Source organism: Pollicipes pollicipes, unplaced genomic scaffold (genome assembly GCF_011947565.3).
Source record: "Pollicipes pollicipes isolate AB1234 unplaced genomic scaffold, Ppol_2.1 Scaffold_1600;HRSCAF=1878_pilon_pilon_pilon, whole genome shotgun sequence".
NCBI classification, from domain to species: domain Eukaryota; kingdom Metazoa; phylum Arthropoda; class Thecostraca; order Pollicipedomorpha; family Pollicipedidae; genus Pollicipes; species Pollicipes pollicipes.
This window is the reverse complement of record NW_023595962.1, coordinates 21,587,787-21,612,417: the sequence shown is the minus strand read 5'-3', so window position 1 is coordinate 21,612,417 and position 24,631 is coordinate 21,587,787. Positions and strand designations below refer to the sequence as shown.

Here is a 24,631-nt window from a genome sequence, read left to right as displayed (position 1 = left end):
TGGCCCGGGGGCAGAGTTGCTGAGCAACCATGGGCCTACGGCAGGGTTGCTCAGCACTCGTCCCGAGGACAGAGTTGCTGAGAAGCTTAGGCTTGAGTACTCACATAGTTCTCCTTTGGTCATGGGCCCGAAGACACGCCGAGCCTTGTCCTTCTCGCCTCCCTCCTCCTCCTCCTCCTCCTTCTCAGCGACCTCCTGGCCGTCCGAGTCGGAGCTCGAGTCGGAGTCGGAGCTCGAGTCCGAGTCGGACTCGGAGTCCTCCGAGCTGCCGGCCACGGGCGGTTGTTGTCGGGGCGCTTCCCGCCCAGCGATGGCAGAGTCGGGACGACAGCAGAGGATCACGTCTGAACACTGAGCCGGGAACGTGTGAGCGCCCATACCGTGCCTCCACCCCTGTCTCCACGACCCGTATGCGGTCTAATGGCAGTTGCTGCAGCGAGTGGATTGACACATACATCCCTGGCGGAAGTTGATAGAAGTGGCGCATTAACTTGCACCGATCACACTGTTCGCCGACATAGCATTAGATCAGGACAAGCCGACGAGCATCGGATATAAATAAATTCATAGAGTTTATACATCAACCAGCCAAATAACGCTTATCTGAAGCCATTGCAAGCAAGTTCGTCGATTGTCGTTTATTTCACCCTATACTGTCGGCCACTTCCACCCCCTGAAAACCTATTCGTTTCCAAAGGCACGTCTTGTTACCGGTACCCCCCTGTTCGCCCCACTACCACGCATCTACACCTCTCTCTCCACAGCCTCTGTATCTCTTCCACCTCGCTCGCAGCTCCTTCCACCTCGCTTGCAAACCTTTCCACCTCACTTGCAGCCTTTTCACCCCTTTTTCAGCCCCTTCCACCTCGCTTACAGCCCTTTCCACCCCGCTTGTGGCCGTTGCCACCTTTCCTGCACCCCCAATTTGTCTGCACCTGTTCCCACATAACCTAAACACTTTCCCACCTCCCAAGTGCCCTCCCTACCTCCCCGGTCCCTCTGTCTCACCTCCCCCCGCACCGCGCTTCCCCTGCCTGCACCCTCTATGGTGCCTGTCCCCCTGTGCCACACCGTCCTCACCTGTCAGCGGCGCCACGGACAGCGCGGCCGTCAGCGTCCGCGGCGGTCCACCGCGGCGCCGGCGCCCCTCCGCCGAGCCCGCGCCCGTCCGGCCGGAGCACCACCACCCCGGCGCTCGTCTCCACGTCCTGGGGCGTGCCGGCGGCCGCCGCGGGCTCCACCGCGCCGGCGCCGTCCGTCGCGGGGGAGATGAACTCCACGGGATCTGTTCACTGAGCGTGTTGTCCACTGCACTGGATGTGAGGTCCACGAGGTCCACTTTACCGGCAGTGCCGTGCGCTGTGCCGGAGACGACTTCCACGTGATCGCCTCCACCGCTAGCAAAGTCCATCTGGTCCACCCCATCGGCGGTAAGGTCCATGCGATTCTCTGCGCCGGAAGTAATGTCCACCATGGCCACGGAAACCGGGCTGTCTCTCCGCTGCTGCATAGGATCCGCAGCGGACACCGGGTCCACAGCGGACACCGGATCCACAGCGGACACTGGATCCACAGCGGACACCGGACCCACAGTGGACACCGGGTGGGCCAGATTCGTCGCGGGTCGGCCCGCCGCTACTTGCTGCAACAGGTCCCAGAGGAGAGCACTGGTCAGTGAAGGCACGGCCATTATCAGATAGGCGACCGCGCCAAGACATGCGTTCGATGACTGCACAGCTGACTGCACCGCTGACTGCACCGCACCAAGAACCCACGCGCTCGAAGGCGGATCCCAGCGCACCATTCAGGCGGCAACAATCCACTTCCGAGGCGTGGGAGGCGGCGCGCGGCGTGGGAAGTCAGCTGGCCACCGATGTTCTCACGGGAACGCATGGACCTCAGTGGATAGTCCTATCGGTGGAATGAACAGTCTGACCTGCGTGGAGAGTGCTGACAAATATTGGCGTGGAAATGCTATTGGCAGCGCGAATTTAAGGGATGCGTTCCACAACTGTATTGGGTTTTAAGCTGAGATAGCCATTTTGAAGACCGTTCGGTGCAGTTAACAGCCCTGCCCTTCTAAGGATGAGCCTGTGTTCTGAACTAGGCACCCGCGAAGTCGTGCAGACTAATTCGGTCACCCAGGCACGCATGAAACACGCCACAAGGATCAAGGAGAAGATAACAATATATTTAATGGCATTCCTTGCACAAAAGGTGCAAGAAACGTCACTAGAAACGCACGCCATAGAAACTTCACTCAAATGCTGCCACCATGTTGGCCATACGACGTTGAAGGTCAATGAAAATATGATCTTTGCGTTAGTCGTGTCTGATGTACGCAAGCACGATCTCTGGAACCAAAGGCCTTCAATTGGCTCTCAAACAACGCTACGCATTAAGCGCAGGTCTAAAAAACAAACCATGTTTCACGCTACATTATACAGGAAGTTGGACAGTGGTGCTAATTATTAGGGAAATGGGATACGTCGGCGAACACCCCCGAATTAAATACCTTAAGAATAGCATATAAATGAGCACGTGAATGCAAGTGTACATAAAATCACAGCTTAAGATGCAAATACACCACAAAAGAGCCAGAAGACATGCAAACGACCTTTGTGTCCTGGGAACATGGCACACATTACCAGGACACCTCTCGAAAAGTTGCAGTATTGTAAGTGAGTCAGCCTGTCCGCTGGGGCAGCAATTGCGCACGGCCAGTTCTGCAGCCCTTCTGACGCCATAAACGGTTCTATGACGCAATGAAAAGATCACGTAGTGCGGGGTATATTTACCAAGTTGTGAAATTGTGTCATCTAAAGCAGTCTTTTAGGGCTCAAAAGCACACCAAAAATTACAATGAGCATATTTAATCATATCTGGCGGTTGCCTCATTACCTTGAAATGTCGATTATCCCCTTGAACTGAAAAGTTACAAAATCCTGAGTTTTTGGAGACATGCTGACATGGTGACTCCAACAGCTGCCACAACCTCATTGACCAATTGTGTCCTCCCCACATCCTCTATTGAACACTAAAGCAATTTTGTGAAATGGCATGGCATGATGTAACATTGTGCTGACTGGGCGCGAAACCCGACGCTCAACACCACTCCCCTCACCTGGCGGCATCGGCTGCTGCTCCTCCTCCTCCTCCTCGTTGGATTCATCGCTGGAGCTGTACTCGACCAGCGCCATCTGACCGCCGTGGCCGGCAGCTGAACTGCCGCTGTTAACCGGCGGCGGCGCTAGCGCCGGGCCGGACGACCGATCAGCGCCGCGGTCGGCTGTCGTGCCAGCACCCTCAGCCCCACCCACTGATGACGTCACGCCGCTGCCGGGGTCGTGATTGGCGGGGAGCCCGTCGCCAGCTCTAGGGGGCGTGCCAGGGGAGCCCTGCCAGGTCCGCTGGTCGCCTGAGCACGCCTCCGCGGCAACTGGGTGCACAGAGTCCGCCACTGGGCAAAGGTGGACAGGTGGGCTGCTTGTGTGGAGGATGGCTGCAGTGGTGGCAGCAGAAGTGATGATGGCACTTGAAACTGATGCATCACCACTGCGGGGAGGAGAGCAGCCATCACGCATTGGACTGCCTCCCGCACACAGTGTGATGGTCTGATCTGTGTGACAGTCCATGACACTATCTCTGTCTGCTGTGACAGGCTTTGTAGATGCACAGTCTGTGTCTGCCCTCTGATACACTGCTGGAGATGCTGGCCATTGCTGGGTTACAGTGAGATGAGGAGTCAGCTAATTCGCTGTCAGAGCATGAAACTGGGCCAGTGTCATAATTTATTATTGCTGGCTCTTCAGGCTTCATTAGTTTTGGTTTGTTGGAGCAATGCTCTTCTAATGAACCATGTCCATCTTGGCCATCCTGCTGTCCAGACATCATACCACTGAACTTAAAGCAAATGTTGACAATGATGTACTCAGATCCTGTCAAATGTGAATGTCTTCAAGTTGTGATCCATTTGCACCTGCAACATCAAGCCATAAAAATATGCAAATCAATGGTGGCTTGACAGAAACTCAGCTGGTATGTCATTGCAAGCACAGTGGAAGCAAAAAGCCCCAAGCATATACACAGTATACAAATAACATAAAACTAAACAGATGTTCAGTATACACTTAGCACAATGCAGCAAAACAGACATTTATATTCTGACCTCCCTTAACCCTTAACAAGTCTACATGGCAAGTTCAGAATGTACTATACCTATAGAATTTATATCTGACGCCCGTGGACTATACCAGGGCTGAGGTTTTCTACCTCTTAGCAAGCATACCAGCACCCACCAGGACACCATGTGGATTACTTCACACCCTAAAGCATGAAAAACAAAAACTACCAGATGAATTTGTTTGATTGCTGCTCCAGATATTCTGAAAGGTGGGTCCCATTGACCTCATACATCAAGTGCCAAAAGTATGTACAAGCAGCTTCTGCTTGCTACTGCCCAATATAGTCAATGATGAGGTAAGTAACTGCCATGGGCAGTATGGCCCCAGATTCCAAATACATGGAAATACTGGATCAGCTGCATATATTTTTTGTTACCAGTCCAAGGCGAAAACTTCACAATGGTGGCATACCTGCCCTCTCCATACTTCAGCCTTAATGTCTAATAAAAGCAGTGCATGTTGTACATGTACAAATGTTACATCAGCAACACAAAATCATAGCTTAGCAAGGCACTATTTCAGGCATGTATCACAAAAATATTCCCTTGCACTCATCCGACTAAGGACATACCAAATTGAGCTAACTTTACAGATAGAAGACCCAAGTGTGAATAGGTATAAGCTGCCACACAAACTGAGCCCTGCGGGCCACCTTTTGCCTATCCAAATATCCAGCTTGGAACTTTGCGCCTAATGTAAAAAAACATTTGATACGGCCTGCAGCCATCTAATTTCAAGCCAAGGCGGGGCGCATGCAGTGCATGCATGGGTCTTAACAACACGGTCAACAGCACCTCCTCACGCCACATGCAACCACGGCCGCCTACCACGCTGTCGCACAGCATCAGCTCGTTCCAAATTTCAATCCTTGAATCACACATTAAAGTGGCTTGACAATGAACTGAAGCTTTTCCAATAAATGACGTCATATAAAGTCAGCAAAATAAGCTCTGGAGAATTGTATGCACTTATATACCATAAAAGCACACCTAAAACGTTCTATTCACTAAAAAAATAACTGCAAATATATCTCAAGGCGTCATTTAAACAATAAAATTTTGAGGGACGTAATTACTATGACTTCCTTCGCATTAGCAGCGGTCCGCTGTACGTCACAAGAGCGTCATATACCAAAAGGTTTTCGGTCTGTGCCAGCGTACGTGCCCCCGTTGTTCTTGTTTGTTCCCAACCGATAGTGTTCGCACGTAGCTCTGAAGACGTTAGGTATGTGGTCGCGTTTCGAGCGGGGCGGTGTGCGCCTTACATGGCTGAGGAGATAGTGTCGTGTTATTGGAGCGCCATATGTGCTGCTTGCCACGAGCAGGTTGGCATTGTCTGAGCTGATTGTGATACATGCTATTGCTGCACCGTGTATAGGGTTCGCTGAGGTAGGTAGTTACCGAGGTAGGTGCTTTAGAATTCGCGAGCGCTTCTCGCGGCCGATGTTTATTTTGCATGTTCGTATACCTATGTTTCAATTTGGTGAAATCTGCCTGTGCTGTAAAGCGCTTTGCTTTGATACCTTGCTTTTGGTGAATTTGACAGACTGAATTAATTACTGCCCAAACTGTGAAAATACAGGTGCCAAACATAAGTAGGGTAGTGGTGATGTTGCCACAATGTTTTTGGCATGTGTGTGCCATAAATTTGGTGAGCCAGAGTTTGGTGTACAGTCTCCATCAATTCATTATCAGTCCAGGAAAAAGTGTGATGGATGCCCACATGGCGTTGTGCTAAACCTTCATCTCTCGGGACAATTTTTTGGGTGCTAAAGTCAGGTCACACAAAATTTATCAGAATTGTAACGTATTTTTCTGCATGAAGACCTTTTAAAAGCAGTGTTCCACATTTGTATGGATTTCTGAACTGAAAAGGCCATCTTCATGACCATTCAGAGCAGTTCACAGCTCTGCCCATCTTGAAACCTAAACTCTTCAAGTTTCTAAGCTATACACCCTCAAAGATGTGCAGACTTCAGAGGGACTCTGAACATTTGAAGTAAGTTTGAACAAAGTTTGAACAAAGTTTGAAGTAAAATATAATTGCTGAGTCATTCATATCTTGTACTTGTGAGCACAACTTCAGATGAAGTGGTAGTCAATTGGCTCCCAGTCAGTGTTGTGCAAGTTATGCTGGTGTAATCACACAATGAAGTGTTAAGGAGCATATTTACTTTGCACAGAAATAGTGCTGTCTAGAGCATCCTTTTCCACTTAAAAGTGTACCAATAGCTATAAGTGAGCTTATTTTATCATGTCTGATGCTGCTTTAACATCTTCAGATGTGGAACATTCTCTTTAAGGCTGCTTTCCTTGAAACTACTTGTACATCATAATTCCTTGAAACATTGCTCTCCATGCACTGAAATTGCTGTTGACTTTGCACCAAATCTGAGCTCTCAGAGGTATGGCATACATGTACTGAATTATTTCCAGGATTTCACTGCTATGTTGGAGATGCTTAGAGGAATGTTTATTTTTGCAGCCCTTTTTCAGCACATGGAGAGCCACCATTTTATGGCATCAGAGTGTTGTAATGGTGTGTTAATGCAAAATACCCATAACATGTGTTTGAAGACAAACATGGGTTATGATTTTGGTAATTTTAGCCTGAACTGAGTTCAAGGTGCATGTGCACCAAGATCAGCATATCAGTGTCACTCGCACAGTATACTGATTTTTCTCAGACTGGACTGCTGTTTGTACTTGTATCGCTGTAGGAAATGTAATGACATCTAGTTATTTATGTCTCACCTGAGTATTTCTCTGACTGGTATTTTGGCCTAGTGACACATTCAAAGTAGTTTAATGTGATGGGCTTTTATGCAGGTATGCATGCCACACTTTCCTAAGGTGTGTGGCATGCAAGGTAAAGAACTGGTTGTGCAGTCTTTGTTCATGTTCAGTATAGATTTGAAAAAAGGCTAAGATATTATTGGGTCCAACACTCCAATAATCACTGGAATCTCAGAAACTGCCTGCTCCCACTTCTGGAATCCAGACAGATGGAACCCAGCACATATTGCCATTCAAACCCAAAAGGCTGTGGCTGCATGACCCATAACAGCTGATATGTCCTAAACCTACCCCCCAAAGGCTGTGCTTAGGGGCAGTTGGTATGTGGTGCCTGTGGTTGTGATGTCTGACACTATTTGGTTAGCAAATATTGGTACGATCTCTGCGGTCATGACAATGTTGAGCATTGAAACCTCTGACTAAAAGTCATGCAAAATGATAATGGTGTACTAGAATTAAGTTTATGAGCCTTTTTCAACCACATCACATCCTGCTTTTCTGAAACACTGCCACTTTTGCGGCGCCCTGGTTTTCTAATACTGTTTACTAAGATGATGACACAATGCAAGCACCTACCAGCTTGCTGCACTCCCCTCCCACAGAGCCCAACTTTGCAGATGCATTGCCATATGGAGAGAAAACGTCCTGCAAAGGTACATTTTGCGTGAACATGGAGGGGAATGGTGGAACTTTCTACATATTTAGCTCAAGGCAGTTTTGGTACGTCCAATCTCAGTAACTTGAGCTGAGTCAAGCCAGCCCCGTAGTCAACCTGGCTTCACTCACAGGCTGAGGGCGGCACTGGCAGCTGGCCAGCGTGGACCCGCCACCGAACCTGCCGTGACCTGACCTGGCCTGGCCTGACCTGCTCATCGCCACCATGGCCTCCTCAAACGTGATAAAGACAATGGTGTCAAAGAACAAGAAGAGGTTTGAGGAGGGCAAGTTCAACCTCGATCTATCGTGTATCCTTTGAGGCCGGAGAGCGCCTGACGAGAGGGACGGGTGACATCACCGGAAGGGGTGCCGATAGCTGATCCCAGAGTGCGGTCGTCGCCTTATCTCGGTGCGCCGAGCTTGTGAGCTCGTGGCCCATACTGCGGCGCTGCCGGGCTCAGGGGTCTAAGTTTGGTGAAGTGCACTGGGGGTCACTTTGTAACGCAGTTTACCACCTGCGTGATATGTTGTGAGGCGAAGAAGACGCGGTTGAATGCAAGCTTGTCTTTTTATGTGTTGTTGGGTATTTCCCGTAGGATGTATGTGGTGCATGTCCCGGCCGGCGCGGTTTGTGTTCGTTACTTAATTTAGCCGTGTTTCCTTCCGTTTGTTCTTTATTTCCCTCCACGTTTATGGGCGTGGCAGTAGCGCGACACAAAAATTCTCAAACCACCACCGGTGAACGTGTTGTCGTTCTCCGTCCATTGATGCCGCTGGCTTTCTTCGGCGTCTAAAAATGACTTCCGCGAAAATTAGTACGTAAGACTGTACTAAAATCATCGAAGCATCCCGCGCTGTGGCGAAATCATTAGCATGGAACTTTAATCCCAAAGCTACGAGAGCGGCGGCCGACACCCGGCCGCGCCGCCACGTGACTATGCCGGCGCGCGCCCCCGCCCCGCCGTCGCTCTGCTCCTTGACCGGCGCCGCAGACATCACGCCGCGCATCATCGCCATGGGCTACCCGGCGCAGGACATCGAGAAGCTCTACCGCAACGACGCCCGCACTGTGCTGGAGTTCCTCAATCAGCGCCACCCAGGACGGTACAAGCTCTTCAACCTGTGAGTGTGAGCGGCCGCGGCGGCGGGTGGTGTGGTGTGTGGCGGCGGTGGTGTGGCGGTGGCGGTGTGTGGTGGTGGTGTGTGGCGGTGGCGGTGGGTGTGGAGCGTGGGCTGTGACGAACAGCGACGCCCGGAGAGGGAGGGTGTGCTGGTGTGTGTGTGTGGGGGGGGGGGGGGGAGGGGAGGGGAAGACAACAGCGTGTGTGCTCTGTTTCACCTATTGATTTTTTGACTAAACTCAGGCCCGCGCTTTGCGTTTCAAGCCGCATTTGTGACGAATAGATTCGTTTCGTGTCACTTCGTTGTGGAATACGTTACAAAATGCCGAGTTAGTTCGTACGCCCCGATGGGACGTAAGGTCTTCAGACAACACGCCGTGTCGGCTGAAGATCTTTCCACACATTGTCAAGAGTGTTGGAATGGATTTTCGCCTGCGCTCTTGCCTCTTCATGCCCTTGGTGGGCGAGGACAACTAGCGCACGCTGGACGTGAATGAACTTTTTGCGGTCGCTTTCCATTACCACAGGAAAAGGCCGTGCCGTGAAAAGGAATACGGTGCAGAACAACTCGGTATAAGCTGCGATGATATTTCTTGCAAAACCACGTCGGCGGTCTTTTGATTGCAGCCATAATCATATTTCGCATGCAGAGAGCCAGAGGAATACACGCAAGGCAAGATAGCCAGTTGTTACCGGGTAGGGAGCGGGTTGGGCGAGTCGCATGTGAACTGAGAACTTATTGCCCGCTTGGGCGCCCAGGTCGGCCTTCGTCCTTTCCTGACGCTAATCTCTTTCCAGCCACTGATTTCAAGTCATGCAGTTCTCAGCAACGCGAGGCGCCCTTCTTTAAAAGTTATGATGTGTGAATCGCCGGACATTGTCATGCAAGCTGTTTGGGCCGGCGGGATTTTCCTGCAACTTTGCAACGTCGCGACCCCCCCCCCCCCCCCCTCTCCACTCGATTGGCACGCGAAGTTGGAGTTTCGTTGTTGCAAAAACGTGAAGAGCATGGGTCGAAACCTCGAAACCTTGCCGAGATCTCGAGGTTGACGCTCCAGCGTTGCAGCGATGTCAGGCTAAATGAGGCTTACGAAGGAGAAAGCGGACAATCGCAAAGACAAAGCCTGTGACGATGTATCTGAATGGCTATGCGCTCTCCTATGGAGGCGCTAGATTCGCTCGTTTTGGTCGTTTTGGAGAAGTGGCTTCAGATCTCGTTAACCACAGCGGACGGAGACGTGAACTCATCTGCACTGCGCAGGCGAATGTACCGACCGCAGTTTGTTAAAGGGTCTCAGAACTGTCCCGCACGATACGTGCGCCAGCGATCAGTTGGAAATAGACCAATATTGGCACCCTTTTCGAAAGCGATCCCGAGTGTCAGACGCTGTGGCGTTAACCGAGGCGATCGGTTCATGACAATAACACGGCGATGTAAGCTTATTTGTTGCTACCGAAGTCCACCCGACATACCTGGATAGTCGGTAATACTTTCGCTGCAGTTATCAAACCTTAAAGCAAAGCAAATTCATGTATGTCACCATTGGTCACACCCACACTTTGCCGCTTTTAAGCAGTTTTTCCGTGTTAGTGCGTTTATTTGACATGAGCGGACCCCCGCTCGTGAAATTCTCAGGACCATTGTCTTTCCAACTTATTCATTTGACCTATTGGGATCGATTGTCCGGTCATTAGTTACCTCAAACCTGGCTACCTGTTACCTGGCTGGTCATGAGCATAGCTTTTGACATCACCCCATGATGACAGTGGACCACTCGTCACACTTCTCTGGCATCGCGCGTCCCCGCCCCGGACAAGGACGTGTCCTGGCAAGCCGTGTCCATGGCTGTCCTTGTCGGTCGGACATCCCGTCCGTGTCCGACGCCGTCGGTCTTTTGCAACGCTTCAGGGAGCCCGAGGCCCGCCTTGGGCTTGCCGTGTTGCCGTGGCGACCCGGCTATCGCCCCAACCGCAACGGGATGTCACGGTTTCCTGGCGCGCCGCGGCCGCGCGCAAACGTCCGCGAAAACTGAGTCACGGCGGAAAGCACGCCACCTCCAATTCGTGACGTCACGCGCCCACCGGCCACCGGTGGCCGCCGGCTCCCCTCTCCGGGCGGGATGCCGGCCGGCGACTGCGTGTTGCAGGCGTGCGCCACGTGGGCGGACGTCTTCCGCACGCAGGCAGTGGGGCGATGTCTGCGGCTCGTGGCCCCGCGCGCGCGAACCGGTTCTGGCCGGCAAAACTGAAGGGCTACCAGTTCGCGTCGTGCGAGCGTGTGCGTTCGCTAGGGAGCACGTCGGTGAGCTTTAACAAGCGATGATGCGCCGTTACTCTTCCGCGAATGCCGCGGCTGTGATGGCACCAGCAGTCGGAGGCGTGCCCGAGTGCCGCCGACGTGTCCGGTGGCATTGTCGCTCGGCTCGGAGACCCCGTCTCGAGCGTGGGGGGGGGGGGGGCCTGGTGCGTGTGCTCCTCCGCTACCGTCTCCAACCGGCGCCATTAGGTCACAGCCGTCCGCTGCAGGACGCGCAACAGTGACGTGACGCCGGTGCGAGGCGGGGAGTGTGTGGCCTCACGGCGCCTACTTCGCCGCATCCCAGACCCCATTGCGGTGCCCCCCCCCCCCCACCCCCCCCCCACCCCCAACCGGTGCCACGCTGCCGTACCCACCACTGACCCGAACGCCGTCCCTCCAGCCCTCCTCGGCCCAACTGTCCGCCAATGGCACCTGTCGGCGAAGTTCCTCGCAACACGCTTCCTACCCCCCCACGTCAGACCCGTTCTTCATGGGCAAAAAGCTCATTTCCTACTTCGGAGTAAGTCCATTGCTTACCTTTGGCGTCACCGTTCAATCCGTATGACGTGTAAGTCGTCCCTGTTGCCATAGCAACGCATAGGAACGGTCGATGCGCTGTTGACGGTCCTGCGTGGTAAATTAGAGGCCTGGCCTGACCTGGGCCGTGGGATCGACAGTGGTGTCTAGCCATATATATATTTTTAATAACTTAAAGGGAGTGTTCCACATTTGTGTGGGGCTTTGAACTGAATAGCCATATTGAAAATCATTCGCTACAGTTCACAAACCTGTCCTTAAGGCCTAAATCCTTTTGGTTTCTGAACTATATGCTCGCGAAGATTTGCAGACTATTGTGAGTAGACTTTTTCGAAGTCGCTCATGCGTCTATGGCGCCATGATAACGTCACTGAAGTCCTGCTATTCCTATAGTCATACGACGATCAGCGCCAAGAATAACGTAAGTATCGAGTCCCTCATATATGATGTAATGGCCGACAACTGGCTCTCAATCTATGTTGTGCAAGGTACGATGACGCAATCAAACAATGACGCATTGAATAGCATATTTACGAAGTAGAGAGATGGTGTTGTGTAGAGCAGCCATTTAAAAGTACGCCAATAATTATGAAAGCTTATTTATTCGAATCAGATTCGAGTTGCGCAATTCCTGCGAGCCAGATGTTTCTATTGGGTTAAATGGGCTGGTTTTTGTGCCCGTATTTAGAATTAAAGGCGTTCTTCACTGGAGCGTATCTGTGACGTCACCAAGCTTGTGTCGTAGGTTGATGAGAAACTGGGCTCTAGTGACCCCAACAGCTGATATTGCGCGTTGTGAGAAACGTCATGACGATATTATTGGCACGGTGCCGCGGCGATGTGGTACATCACGTCACCGGTCCTCGCTAGCTGACGGAAGCGTTCTCATGACTGGACCGTGTTTGCGCACTGCATAGGGTGCGTGACGTCACATGTCTCTGCGTGACGTCAGTGGCGGCCGGCAGGCGTTGGAAGCCGTAGCTCACGACTGAGCGGACTGAGGGGTCTCGTCCGCGGGTGTCATCTGTCTGTCTGCCGACCGCTGGAGCGTGAATACAACTGGGTTGTTTTCGTCTGCCGTGCCGGCTCTCTGACGTCACGTGTGTCTGCATGATGTCACCTGTTTGTATGACGTCACTTGTCTCCGCCAGGCGCTGCAAGTGTCAATCTGACTGGGCCGTGCTCGGTGGCCGGGCCGACGGACTGACGTCACGAGTTCACGCGTGACGTCACGTGTCTCGCCACCAGGTGCCGAGAGCGACAGTACGACTCGGCCATGTTCGAGGGCCGCGTGTGTGGGGAGCCCACGCGTGACGTCGCCTGTCTTGCCACCAGGTGCCGAGAGCGACAGTACGACTCGGCCATGTTCGAGGGCCGCGTGTGTGGGAGCCCACGCGTGACGTCACCTATCTTGCCACCAGGTGCCGAGAGCGACAGTACGACTCGGCCATGTTCGAGGGTCGGGTGGACAGAGGGCCCACGCGTGACGTCACCCGTCTTGCCACCAGGTGCCGAGAGCGACAGTACGACTCGGCCATGTTCGAGGGCCGCGTCGAATGGGAGCCGTTCGAGGACCACAAGCCGCCCCGCATAGAGCAGATCGCGCCGTTCTGTCGCAAGGTGCACGAGTGGCTGTGCGCGCACCCCGACAACGTGGTCGCCATTCACTGCAAGGCCGGCAAGGTACCGATGGCGGCGGCGGACGGAGGGGGGGGGGGGGGGTCCGGTCGCTGGTCTGGGTCTCGGTGCTGGCTTTCTCGATGCGGGTGGTGCTTTCGTTATTTTGGTGACGTGGCGGTATTGGTGATTGTGGGGGGGGGGGGGGGAGGATTGGACAAGGGGGCTGATTCGAAACGGTCGGGACGCTCTGATGGGTCTGGTTGGTCGATGCGGTCTGGTCGGGTCAGGGTTTTGGTTTTGGTGAAGATGCGCCGGTGGTGTGTCGCAAGGGAGGACGCGCTCCTTTCTTTTTTATTATTCCGGTCCTGCTGATCAGGGAGGATGTGCCCCTGCTATATGTGGAGTGGCATTGCGATGCCGTAGTGGAGAGTAGGCTGTGCAACGGACGCCGCTTTCTCTCAGTTGCTCACACTCTAGTCAAAAACATTGCATGTGGGAAATGTGTCGCCTTTCTCGACAACCAGCGCCCCCGCGCGAAAAAAGAACAGCTGTTGAACCGATCGCCATATCGGCTACATAGGCGGGTAGATAACGTATTGATTATTAATTGCTGATGTGTGGTTTTGGCCAGGACCTGACAAGTGATGATCTGTTGTTACCTGCTGTTGCCAGGGTCGGACTGGAGTGATGATCTGCTGTTACCTGCTGTTGCCAGGGTCGGACTGGAGTGATGATCTGTTGTTACCTGCTGTTGCCAGGGTCGGACTGGAGTGATGATCTGCTGTTACCCTGCTGTTGCCAGGGTCGGACTGGAGTGATGATCTGCTGTTACCTGCTGTTGCCAGGGTCGGACTGGAGTGATGATCTGCTGTTACCTGCCGTTGCCAGGGTCGGACTGGAGTGATGATCTGCTGTTACCTGCTGTTGCCAGGGTCGGACTGGAGTGATGATCTGCTGTTACCTGCTGTTGCCAGGGTCGGACTGGAGTGATGATCTGTTGTCACCTGCCGTTGCCAGGGTCGGACTGGAGTGATGATCTGTTGTTACCTGCCGTTGCCAGGGTCGGACTGGAGTGATGATCTGCTGTTACCTGCTGTACTCCGGGCAGTTCGCTACGCCGGCCGAGGTCCTCGCCTACTACGGCGACCAGCGCACCAAAGACGGCAAGGTAGGCTGTCGCGGCCGCCTGGGGCGGCGACTGCGCGTGGTCCCGTGTGGCGCACAGCCCGTCCTTGCGAAGTGACCCCTGTATTCCCATCACTGCAGTCCTATGCGCCTTCGTTGCTTCGTGCTGTTGTCATGCGGCATAAAGTCACTGGGGGTCGTGCTGCCTCCGTCATCCCGTCTCGAGTCGGTGCGAAGGCCGCTTCGGCTGGAGTTCCGCCCGACCATTGCACGCGCCTCCACGAGGGGCTTGTGTGCGGGGCAGGGCGCGGCGCCGACGCCGGCCCGGTGCGACTCCAGCACTGCCCTCATTGCCACCCCAGTGCTGCCCCCATGGCCACCCCAGTACTACCCCCATGGCCACTCCAGCACTGCCCTGCTGCCACCCTTATGCTGCCTCTGTTGCCACCCCAGCACTGTCCTGCTGCCACCCCAGTGCTGCCCTGCTGCCACCCCAGCACTGCCCTGCTGCCACCCTTTCACTGCCTCTGTTGCCACCACAGCACTGCCCTGCCACCACCCCAGCACTGCTTCTACTGCCACCACAGCACTGCCCTGCTGCTGCCCCAGCACTGCCCTGCTGCCAACCCAGCACTGCCCTGCTGCCCCCCTAGCACTGACACCCCTGCTGCCACCCCAGCACTGCCCTGCCGCCACCCCAGCGCTGCCCCGCTGCCACTGCCCTGCTGCCACCCCAGCACTGCCCCGCTGCCATCCCAGCACTGCCCCGCTGCCACCCCAGCACTGCCCTGCTGCCACCCCAGCACTGCCCCGCTGCCACCCCGCCACGGCCGGCGCCTTCTATCCCACAGCAGCTTTCTCAGGCCGAAAGAACCCAGCCTGCTGGTAATCGTGTTATCTTGTGCATCCGGCCGGCGTGTGCACGTCCGCGTTTGGATACTCTCGCGGATACGTTTGTCCCGTTTCTTGATGCATCTATCATGCGCGCAGGCTGGGGCCGTACAGCGCTGGGTAGCTCGCCTCTGTGTCAGCGTCACCCTCGTGCGAGCGATCTGCGGCCTTCCCGGCGCACGAGGGTGACGTGACGTGACCTGTGACGCGCCCGGTGCTCTGTCGGCAGGGCGTGACGATCCCCAGCCAGCGGCGCTACGTCGAGTACTTCCACCGGCTGATGGGCATGGAGCGGCCGGCGTACCGGCCCACAAACCTCTTCCTGCAGGCCATCACGCTGGAGCCCGAGCGGGCGCTGGAGAACATCGTCTCCAGTGAGTGGCGCCGGCCGGCCGGCTGGCGGCGGTGCGTGCGCCGCCGCCTGACGGCCGTGTGATGGGGCGGGACTGGGAGCGGGCCGGTCCGGAGAGGAGCCGGAGCTAGCCCATGTGGTGGGACGGTCCCGTGACCTGGCAGGACCTGTGGCGACCTCGCGCGGCCGATCCCGCTGCCGCGTCAGCTGTAACGCAGCGAGGCGAGCCGTGCGCGACGGGCCGGCACTTCCCGACCTGTAGTAATAATGCACTATTCGGGGGTCAACTTGGGTCAAGACCGCATGAAACCTTATTTGAAAAGACAGTGGATTACCCATCATTGATGATGACCATGTTTATCACTAATGCGTATTTCATTGGCATGGTATATCCTTGAATTACTTACCAACGGATGGTTGGGGCAAAGCGTCTGTTGTCCTTGACCTGCTGTCACCCACCCTGCCCTGCCGTCGCCCTGCCCTGCCGTCGCCCGCTCTGGCTGCCCTACCGCCATCCGCCCCGCCCTGCCGTCACCCGCGCTGCCCTATCGTCACCCACCCTGCTCTGCCGTCATCCGCGCTGGCCGTCGCCCGCCCTGCCGTCACCGGCTCTGCCCTGCCGCACCAGCCGCTGACCCGTGTCCGCCGTCCTCAGGCGTGCACTTCTCGGTGAAGACGCGCGGTCCGACGCCGGACGCGTCCAACGGCGACGCGCGGCCGGTGCCGTCGCTGCCGCTGCTCGACTCGGAGGCGCGCAAGCAGAAGGAGCACAAGCTGATGAGCTCGCGGCCGGTGGAGCCGGCGCGACGGGCCGGCGACACGTGCCTCCGCATCCCCGTCAACGGAGACCTGCACTTGTGCGGCGACTTCAAGCTGGAGCTGCTCTGCAAGCCCAAGAACAAGCTGAAGCCGAAGGAGAAGCTGTGCTGGCTGTGGCTGAACACGTTCTTCGTGGCCGGGCCGGCGGCGGAGGTGGCGCGAACGGAGCGGACGGAGCGAATGGCGCGGGCCTCCAGCTGTCCGGAGGACGAGAACGGGCCCGGCCAGGCGTACCCCATCGCCAGGTGAGCCCGCGGCCGCGCCGGCGCTGCCGCACCGTTGTTTGGTGCGTGTGTGCGTGCGTGCGCGCGGATGAGTTGCAGGCGTGCCGCGGCTGGTGCCGATGCCGCCTTCATGTCACCTTGTCGACGGGGTAAGTCGCAGCCCGGACGCGCCGCTGCCCCATCGGCCCGGTCGTCGGGCGCACGATGTTGCCAGGTAAGTCATGCGCGCGTCATTGCCGCACAATGGGCCAACCCTGTTTTTCCTGTCGATGCTTTACATACACGTCGAGCCGTCTGGCGGAGTTAGGCGATAATTCTCTAGCCGACGCCTGTCGTACGGCGCCGGCCTGTCTGGTCTCGCGGAGTTTCAGCAGTATTTTTCTAGTTGAAGCCTGGCATCACCGCTGGCCTGCCTGGTCTCGCGGAGTTTCAGCAGTCATTTACCGTTTTGCAGGCGTCCCCAGCTCAAGTCTCGGCATCAGTAAGTGACGCTGGGGTGTCGGCCGGGACACGCGCTTTTATCACCGCTGCACTGTGGCCCCACAAGCCACGCTGCCAGCACGACACGGATGCAGGGACACTGGCACGGAACACTGGCACGAGTGCAGCCGTCGCTGGTGGGGAGGGACTGGGTTGGAGAGGCGTGCGACGGGGCTAGGGCAACCGGCCTGTTCTCGGCTCAATGTGAGGACAGCCGTGCATGCTCTGTTGAGTTTGGCATTTTCCCTTGTCGACGTAAGAAAGGCCCGCAGCTCGTGGTTTTCGGCATTGTGTGTCACACGTTTTTATGTTCAGGGAACGACCTTCCATGTGCCAGGGGACACTGGTTAAAGGCGCTGGTTTAGTTGGTGGGTTTATAGGGCGCGTCAGCTACAATGGTTTCTGCGCTGGATAAAGACGTTGTGATGCTGATAGACGATTGACGGTCGACAGAACATTGACGGCACACACCAGGTTGACGGTGGCAGCAACCATATTTAATTGAGCGCCGTCAGTGTAATCGTTACTTATCATTACAACGTTGTTTAGCCAGAACATCCTGGTATATTGAAGGTCGTTGATACAAGATAAGAACTTTGAACACGTTCCGCTCCGTCACGATTCGCTATTGCGGTGCAGTAATGAGTTCGCTGGGTGCCGGTACTGTAGTGGTTAACGCATCTGCTTGATTTATCATCACAGCGCGGTGCAACCTATGGTGGTGACAAGGCAGTTCTTCCCTTTTGGTGACCTTCGAAACGCGTATGTCATTATGCGCCACATTATTCATTGTACTTTCATTTTGAGTCCGCAACCTTCTCGCCGCAGACAAACCACAAAGTCGCAAAGCGTTACCCCTTGCAAAGCCCCCCCCCCCCCCCCCACTAGCACAATCCAGTCAGTAAGAGCGCTTACCGCCCAGCCTCCCCGTGATGGGTCAGGCGGGTTCGGGCCGCTTCGGCGCCGACCGCTTGCGCCTGGCTGGGATGGCCTGCCGCTGATGTCAGCGGCTGGTGTCAGCGGCTGGCGTCAGCGGCTGCTGAGCCGAGCACTGCGGCACGTTAAATGTTCGGCATCGCACTCCGCCGCTGGTCGGGGGACTGGACGACTGGATGGTGGGGTCTGGGCTCACACAACACAGGCGCTGCTGCCGTGGGCTTTGATCCGATCCAATCTAATCGGTCTGGTCTGGTCTGGTCTGATCTGATCTGATCTGATCTGACCTGATCTGATTTGACCTGATCTGACCTGACCTGACCTGATCCGTTTTAATTGAAAAACTGTTTTTTAGGTCATGATTTGTTGATCTATCGAGGCACGGTCACAATCGTTATGAGGGTTATGGTTGTGTGGCACGCGTAATCGTTTTTCTGTGGCATGGGTTCTACAACACGTCACGGACTTGACGTGGCCACATGCACCATGCAGGGACAACATTGCAAAGTGCCTTACCTGCGCAGGGACATCACACCCGAGTACTGCGCGGGTGCAGGGACATCACAGCTAGTTTTGCACGGGTGCAGGGACATTACACGGATTCCTGCACCGGTGCAGGGACATCACACCCGAGTTTTGCACGGGTGCAGGGACATTACACCCGAGTCCTGCACGGGTGCAGGGACATCACACCGAGTTCTGCGTGGGTGCAGGGACATCACACCCGAGTCTTGCGCGGGTGAAGGGACATCACAACGAGTCTTGCGCGGGTGCAGGGACGTCATCGCACGTGTCCGGCCCACTGCCTCACAGTGCGCCCTCGCACCGGCCGGCCAGGACTCCGGCGGCGGCCGCCAGGTGGCTCCAGCGACGCCGCACACGCCGCTGTCGCGGCGCCTGGGCCCAGCAATTCGCGGTAGGACGGCCGAAGCTCCTCCCGCTCCGGTAGCATCCTGTGGCGTCACAGATACGCGCCAGTGAAGAACTCCTCTGATTCCAAATGCGGGCAAAATTACAAATGTGGGTAACAAGTGGAGTCAGCTAATGTAGCCCCATGGAGACGTACAGTACGCATGAATGGTGCGGTTGAGTATAATGCGATTGAACAGCTATTGGCAAATTTTGTGGAAAAACAGCATTGTCGATTACATTATAAACATGCAATCGAGACCTGTTCGTTCGCTTGAAGTGCACGACCGCCAGCGGCGCGTCGACCGTTGCCAGGTATTGCTATGACTTGCTTTAAGGAAACCCATTCCCCACTTTGGGGTAAGCCCGGTGAGCCCATATTTTTCTTGTGGTGTCACGGCCCAAGTTTATTCCCCACTTTGGGGTAAGCCCGGTAAGCCCATACTTTTTATGTAGTGTCACGGCCCAAGCCCATTTCCCACTGGGGTTAGCCCGGTAAGCCCATACTTTTATTGTGGTGTCACGGCCCAGGCCCATTCCCTACTCCGCCGAGAGGCGAGGTGTGCTTGTTTACAAGTAAGCCGTCGCTGTTGCAAAGGCAACGGGCGGGCCGATCAACAGTCGGTGCATTGTTGACGGTATTGTATGCCCGGCCAATGGGCAGGTTCGATCTCATGTGGGTAGTGTGATCGACAAGGATGTCTAGCCACAAAACTAGCCACTGACTGCTCATTCAAATAATGTGCAGCTGTGCCATTCCTGCGCACCAGATGTCTCCACGGGCTTGAAGTGTTTCTGTGCGTGTTTTCAGTGTGTTTCTGTGCATGTAAACAGTTTCGAGAACAAGTACCAATTGGAGTGCAATTTTTTGAGTTTTCTTAAAATTCCAAAGCTATGAAATTGAGAAAGTTTCAAATCTAATGAGCCGGCTCTACTGGTGCCCATATTTGGAACTGAAGGCATTCTTTATTGGCGTGCGACTGAGACGTCACGGGCTGCCACCTGAATGAGCGGAGCTTGGGTCGTAAGTCAGTGAAGAACTGGGCCCAGGTGGACGCGCGCTGCGAGGTCACTGGGGTCATGTGACGTGGCCGCCGCGCGGGTCTGAGGTCACGTGGCGCGATGGCCTGCACGCGCCACGGGAACGCTGCTGGTGTTTGGAAGTCGTGTGCCACTTTGCCGTTTGATTCAGTCATCAGTTTTCAATTGAGCTACGATATGTCTGTGATGGGTTTCGATTTTAAAAAAACTGCGTGTTACGGACATCCCCCTTGCCAGAATGTTGTCATACTTGTAGTGCTACTTTGCTGTGGAGAGGCGTGCCGAAGGAGTCTTATTTGTAGCATTGCGTTCACGTAGAGAAGCTCGCACACACGGAGATGCGACCTGAACCCATGTTAGAAGCCGCGCTCCACCACCTGCCGCGCGTTTCGCTATCCACACCGGACTGCGGTAACTGAACATGCGGGCGATGGGAGAAGACGCTCTAGGGTCGTTTCGGCAATTTTTTGTTTCGTTTCGCGACGGTTTTCACCAGGCCGGCTGCGTCGAGAATGCAGAATCACCCCCCCCCCCCCATCCCCTCTCCACTCGTCCCTCACAACGGCCACCCGAGGCCCTTCGCCCCCACTCGTGCGTGCTTGCCGTGCATCGGCTGACGTGGCTGACCTCGTCGGAGGTCGGTCAGCCTGCGGCGGCGCCGGCTGCACCCGCCGGCGGAGACACAGCGGCCAGCGCCCCGCCCGGCTCCCCGCGAACGTCGCACCGACGCCGGTGCTGGCGAGGCGCGCTGCCGGCTCACGGCTTGCTATTCAGTCCCAGACGTGGGAACGTGCCGAAACTGGTGTGCGAAGCCTTCCTGAAGTGCGCTCCTTCCACGCAGCAATGCGGAGTTTCGTGGTGACCTTTCGTAGCCCAGGAAAGATTGGCCCATGACGGCCCGGCCCTCGCCCCGCCTGGCCCCCTACACCCGGCACGGCCCGGCTCTGACGCACGCCGCCGCCTCCTCCGCAGCTCCTGCAGCGACGCCCACGTCTTGCCGGGCGTCAGTAACCGGATCACGCTGACGCTGGCCAAGTACGAGCTGGACAAGGGCTGCAAGGACTCCCGCCTGCCCGACTCGTTCAAGGTTCGGGCCTGACCCGCCAGCTGGCTTGGTGCGGGCGGCGACGCGGCGTGGCGCGATAGGCAGCTGGGGTTTGTCTCGATAGGCAGCTGGGGTTTGTCTCGATAGGCAGCTGTGGCTTGCCTGGGTAGGCAGCTGTGTTGAGCCTCGATTGGCATTTGTGGCGTGCCTTGGTGGTAGAGGAAACAGTTTGAATCCAATGCAAGCTGGAAGGCTAGCATACGCATAACAGCGTTTTGTTGAAAAATTGGGTGGTGTTTAAGTGCGTAAATACTGTAGTGTGCTGAGTAATGTGAGTTTGTGGTTCATCGGCACATGAAGTCCGTCGGTGTGAGGTAAGTGTCACGTGACCGCGGGAGTTGGCATTCGAGTGTCGCATGAGTGTGCGAGTTCGTTTCGGTTTGCCACGTCAGTGTGTGAGTTTGATTTGGACTGTCACGTGAGTTTGTGAGTTTGACTTGGAGCGTCACTTGAGCGCATCAGGTGAACGTCAGTTGAAGCGCTGGCCGCGTGCGTTTGAGAACGGCTGGCCCGTCACGTGACCGGCAGATGCACCTGAGCCTGGTGCGGCAGCGCGGCCACGTGACGCCACGGCTGCCACACGCCAGTGGCTCGGACTCGGACAGCGAGGACGACGACGAGGAGGAGTACCCCGGTGAGAGCACGCACCGCATCCCACCGTCCGACCTGACCTGACCTGGCCTGACCTGAACTGACCTGACCTGGCCTTAACTGATCTGACCTGACCTCACCTGACCTGACCTGGGCTGATCAGAGCTGGTCTGTGTTGTGCTGGCTGTCCCACGCTACCCCCGGCGTGACCCAGCCGCGCCCAGTTTGACCAGAGATGATCTCGTCCTGAGTTGACGTGCCCTGTCCCAACCCACGTTGGTGTGATGTGAACACATGTGATTGGGCGCCGCAGCTCAGTTGGCTGAGCGCCACATACGAACGTGTGCGGACGGTCGTGGGTTTGATTCTGGCCGCCGGCCTGGTGTTTCGTCGCCCGTAGCGTGATGAGCGCAACGTATGATCATGCCGTAGAACCACAGAGGGCGGGCGCGTCGTGAAAACTCATGTAGCAGCACAGTGTGACTCGACCAGTCGTGTTTTGACTTGTCCTGCCCTGTCGCATTCTGAGCAGCCAGACTGACCATGTCGCAGTCTGAGCAGCCAGACTGGAGCCGGCCGACCCCGTCCTCCCTCAGCCGATCCTGCGCCACGCTCGTCCGTTCTGACACGCCGCGGCCGGCCGCGCGCTGCCCGACCGGCCGTGGCGCGCCGTCTGGGTGGCGGGTGGGGTGGCATGTGGCGCGCCGGCCGCCGCCTGACGCTCGTGCATGTGACGCCGCGCTGCATGCTCGCGCTGCGACGCCGGCCGCTGACGCCGGCGCGCCTGTGCCGGCAGCGCCGCGGCCCCCGGCGGCGCCGCGGCCCGCCGCCGGCCGGGTGACCTGGCGGCGGCCGTCCGCCGGCACGGTCGACCGGCCGCCCGGCTCGCCCGGCTCGCCCAGTTAGCCGCGAACGCACCTGTGTGAGTGAGCTGTGGCGTCGCCCGCGCGGCGGGCCGACCGGAGGGACGGGCGGACAGGCTGTGAAGACGGGAGGACAGGGTGTAGAGACGGGGAGATGGAGTGTAGGGACGGGCGGACGGGGTGTGGCCACGGGAGGACGGGGCGCAGGGACGGAAACACAGGCTGCGAAAACGGGAGGACAGGGTGCAGGGACGGGGAAATAGAGTAGAGGAACGGGAGGACAGGGTGCAGGGACGGGAGGACAGGCTGCGAAAACGGGAGGACAGGGTGCAGGGACGGGTAAATAGAGTAGAGGAACGGGAGGACAGGGTGCAGGGACGGGGAAATAGAGTAGAGGAACGGGAGGACGGGTGCAGGGACGGGAGGACCGGCTGCGGGACGGGTAGCCATGCTTGCCTTCGGTCACCACTGGTGAGTTCGTCAGGACTGGAGAAGCTATCCGCTCGCAGCTGGCGTAAGTGGGATGACGACGCGATGTTGCCTTTCTCCGCTGTACTGTTCGACCGTGGTGTCATGCCCTCTCTAGCTGTGGACGGCGTGCCTGCTGAGCGTGCATGAGGTCCATTCTCCGTCTGGTCTCGGCCTCGTGCGTGTTGCGACGTGCCTGCGGTCCCTGCCTGAGCGTGACCGGTGGCGGGTAGTCGAGCAGACCAGGCAGGACGCATGCTTCCCAGCGCTTGCCACGCACGCCGCCGCGGACCTACGTCAGGGACGTCGTTTGGTGTCGGCACGTCACGCTTCACATTGTCAGAATCCTTTCCGTCCGTGAACGGCCGTAGCAGCTGACGCGCCCTACAGTGACGCGAGGTCCCTGCGTTCTCGAGCCCCGCCGCCGCCGGCATGCAGCGACCACGGCACGGATGTCGGCCCGACCTGACTACCGGTGACGTCACGCGTGTGATTCTGCCAGCACCAGTGGCGTCACGCGTGTGATTCTGCCAGCACCAGTGACGTCACGCGTGCGATTATGCCATCCAGCCGGCTCCGTCCCCACCGGTAACCGTGTGCTGTTCGTCCTTGTTGGCAGACAGTGGCAAGGAGACAACCCACCTGTGACGACGCCGGCGTGGGGCGCCAGAGTACAAAGAAGACAGGGCCGACCGCCGGCGCGACGGCTTGTGGCGCGATCGGACCTTGTGGCGGGCGGGACCTTGTGGCGGGATCGGACCTTGTGGCGGGCCGGACCTTGTGGCGGGCCGGACCATGTGGCGAGGGTGACCTTGTGGCGGGCCGGATACTTGGCGGGTCTGACCTTTTGACCAGGTGACCTTGTGGCGGATTGGACCTTGTGGCGAGACCGGGTCTTGTGACGGGCGACATTGTGGACAGGGACGTTTTGGTGAGGTGACCTTGTAGTGAGATGACCTGACGAGGTACACCTTGTGTGAGTCCGGACCTTGTGACACCCGCCGTCCGGCGCAGCTTTCGGACAAGGTCGGTCGACCTGGCCGAACCTGGCGGCGGCGGACCGCCCTCGGCACGGACCCGACCCGACGCAGTCCGACCTGACCCGACCCGACCCGACCTGACTCGTGTGCCGCGCCGCTCGCGTTGGCGCGGCGGACTGTGTGCCTACGTGCCGAACATGTCATACGCGTTGAGAACCCGCAGGCCCCTACGTGCCGGACATGTCATAAGCGTTGAGAACCGCAGGCCCACGTGCCGGACATGTCATACACGTTGAGAACCCGCAGGCCCTACGTGCCGAACATGTCATACGCGTTGAGAACCCGCAGGCCCTACGTGCCCGGACATGTCATACACGTTGAGAACCCGCAGGCCCTACGTGCCGGACATGTCATACGCGTTGAGAACCCGCAGGCGTCGCGCCCGGCCACGGGGTGCCGCTGAGGCAGTTGTTTAAGACACAACGGAGCCGCCATGTTCTCGCGATTTTAATCCATGTTCTGCACTGGTTCAGTTCCAACTTGTGGTGGCTTTGTATGGTGAGCATCTGGTGTATTTTTTCGTGCAGACTATGAGTGGACAATCACCGAGCCTCTCTTGTATGGGATCAGGCGG

At 56.7% G+C, this 24,631-nt stretch overlaps 2 protein-coding genes across 3 annotated transcripts in view; one reads left to right on the top strand and one right to left on the bottom strand.

Moving 5' to 3' along the window:
- The window catches only part of LOC119113988 (H/ACA ribonucleoprotein complex non-core subunit NAF1), a 35,800-nt gene extending 32,600 nt beyond the window's left edge, over nt 1-3,200 (bottom strand). The window contains exons 1-3 of the mRNA XM_037238257.1: nt 3,125-3,200; nt 1,281-1,449; nt 105-265 (exon numbers count right to left, since the gene is read on the bottom strand). Of these exons, the coding sequence (XP_037094152.1) occupies nt 105-265; nt 1,281-1,449; nt 3,125-3,200 (406 nt within the window). The remainder of the gene's footprint in view (nt 1-104; nt 266-1,280; nt 1,450-3,124) is intronic.
- A 2,139-nt stretch (nt 3,201-5,339) lies between these two features.
- Nucleotides 5,340-23,798, top strand: LOC119094328 (phosphatidylinositol 3,4,5-trisphosphate 3-phosphatase and dual-specificity protein phosphatase PTEN). Of its 2 annotated transcripts, XM_037217398.1 has the most exons (11): nt 5,454-5,572; nt 7,768-7,944; nt 8,629-8,758; nt 13,102-13,276; nt 14,274-14,381; nt 15,459-15,603; nt 16,237-16,645; nt 17,079-17,105; nt 20,963-21,077; nt 21,624-21,729; nt 23,637-23,798. In XM_037217398.1, exons 2-11 carry the CDS (start codon nt 7,860-7,862, stop codon nt 23,663-23,665), a joined length of 1,329 nt encoding a protein of 442 aa, XP_037073293.1. In that variant the 5' UTR covers nt 5,454-5,572; nt 7,768-7,859; the 3' UTR covers nt 23,666-23,798. The 2 variants fall into 2 exon arrangements, with proteins under 2 accessions (XP_037073301.1, XP_037073293.1); XM_037217406.1 differs by lacking the exons at nt 5,454-5,572; nt 17,079-17,105 and adding an exon at nt 5,340-5,408.
- Nucleotides 23,799-24,631: the final 833 nt, after the last annotated feature.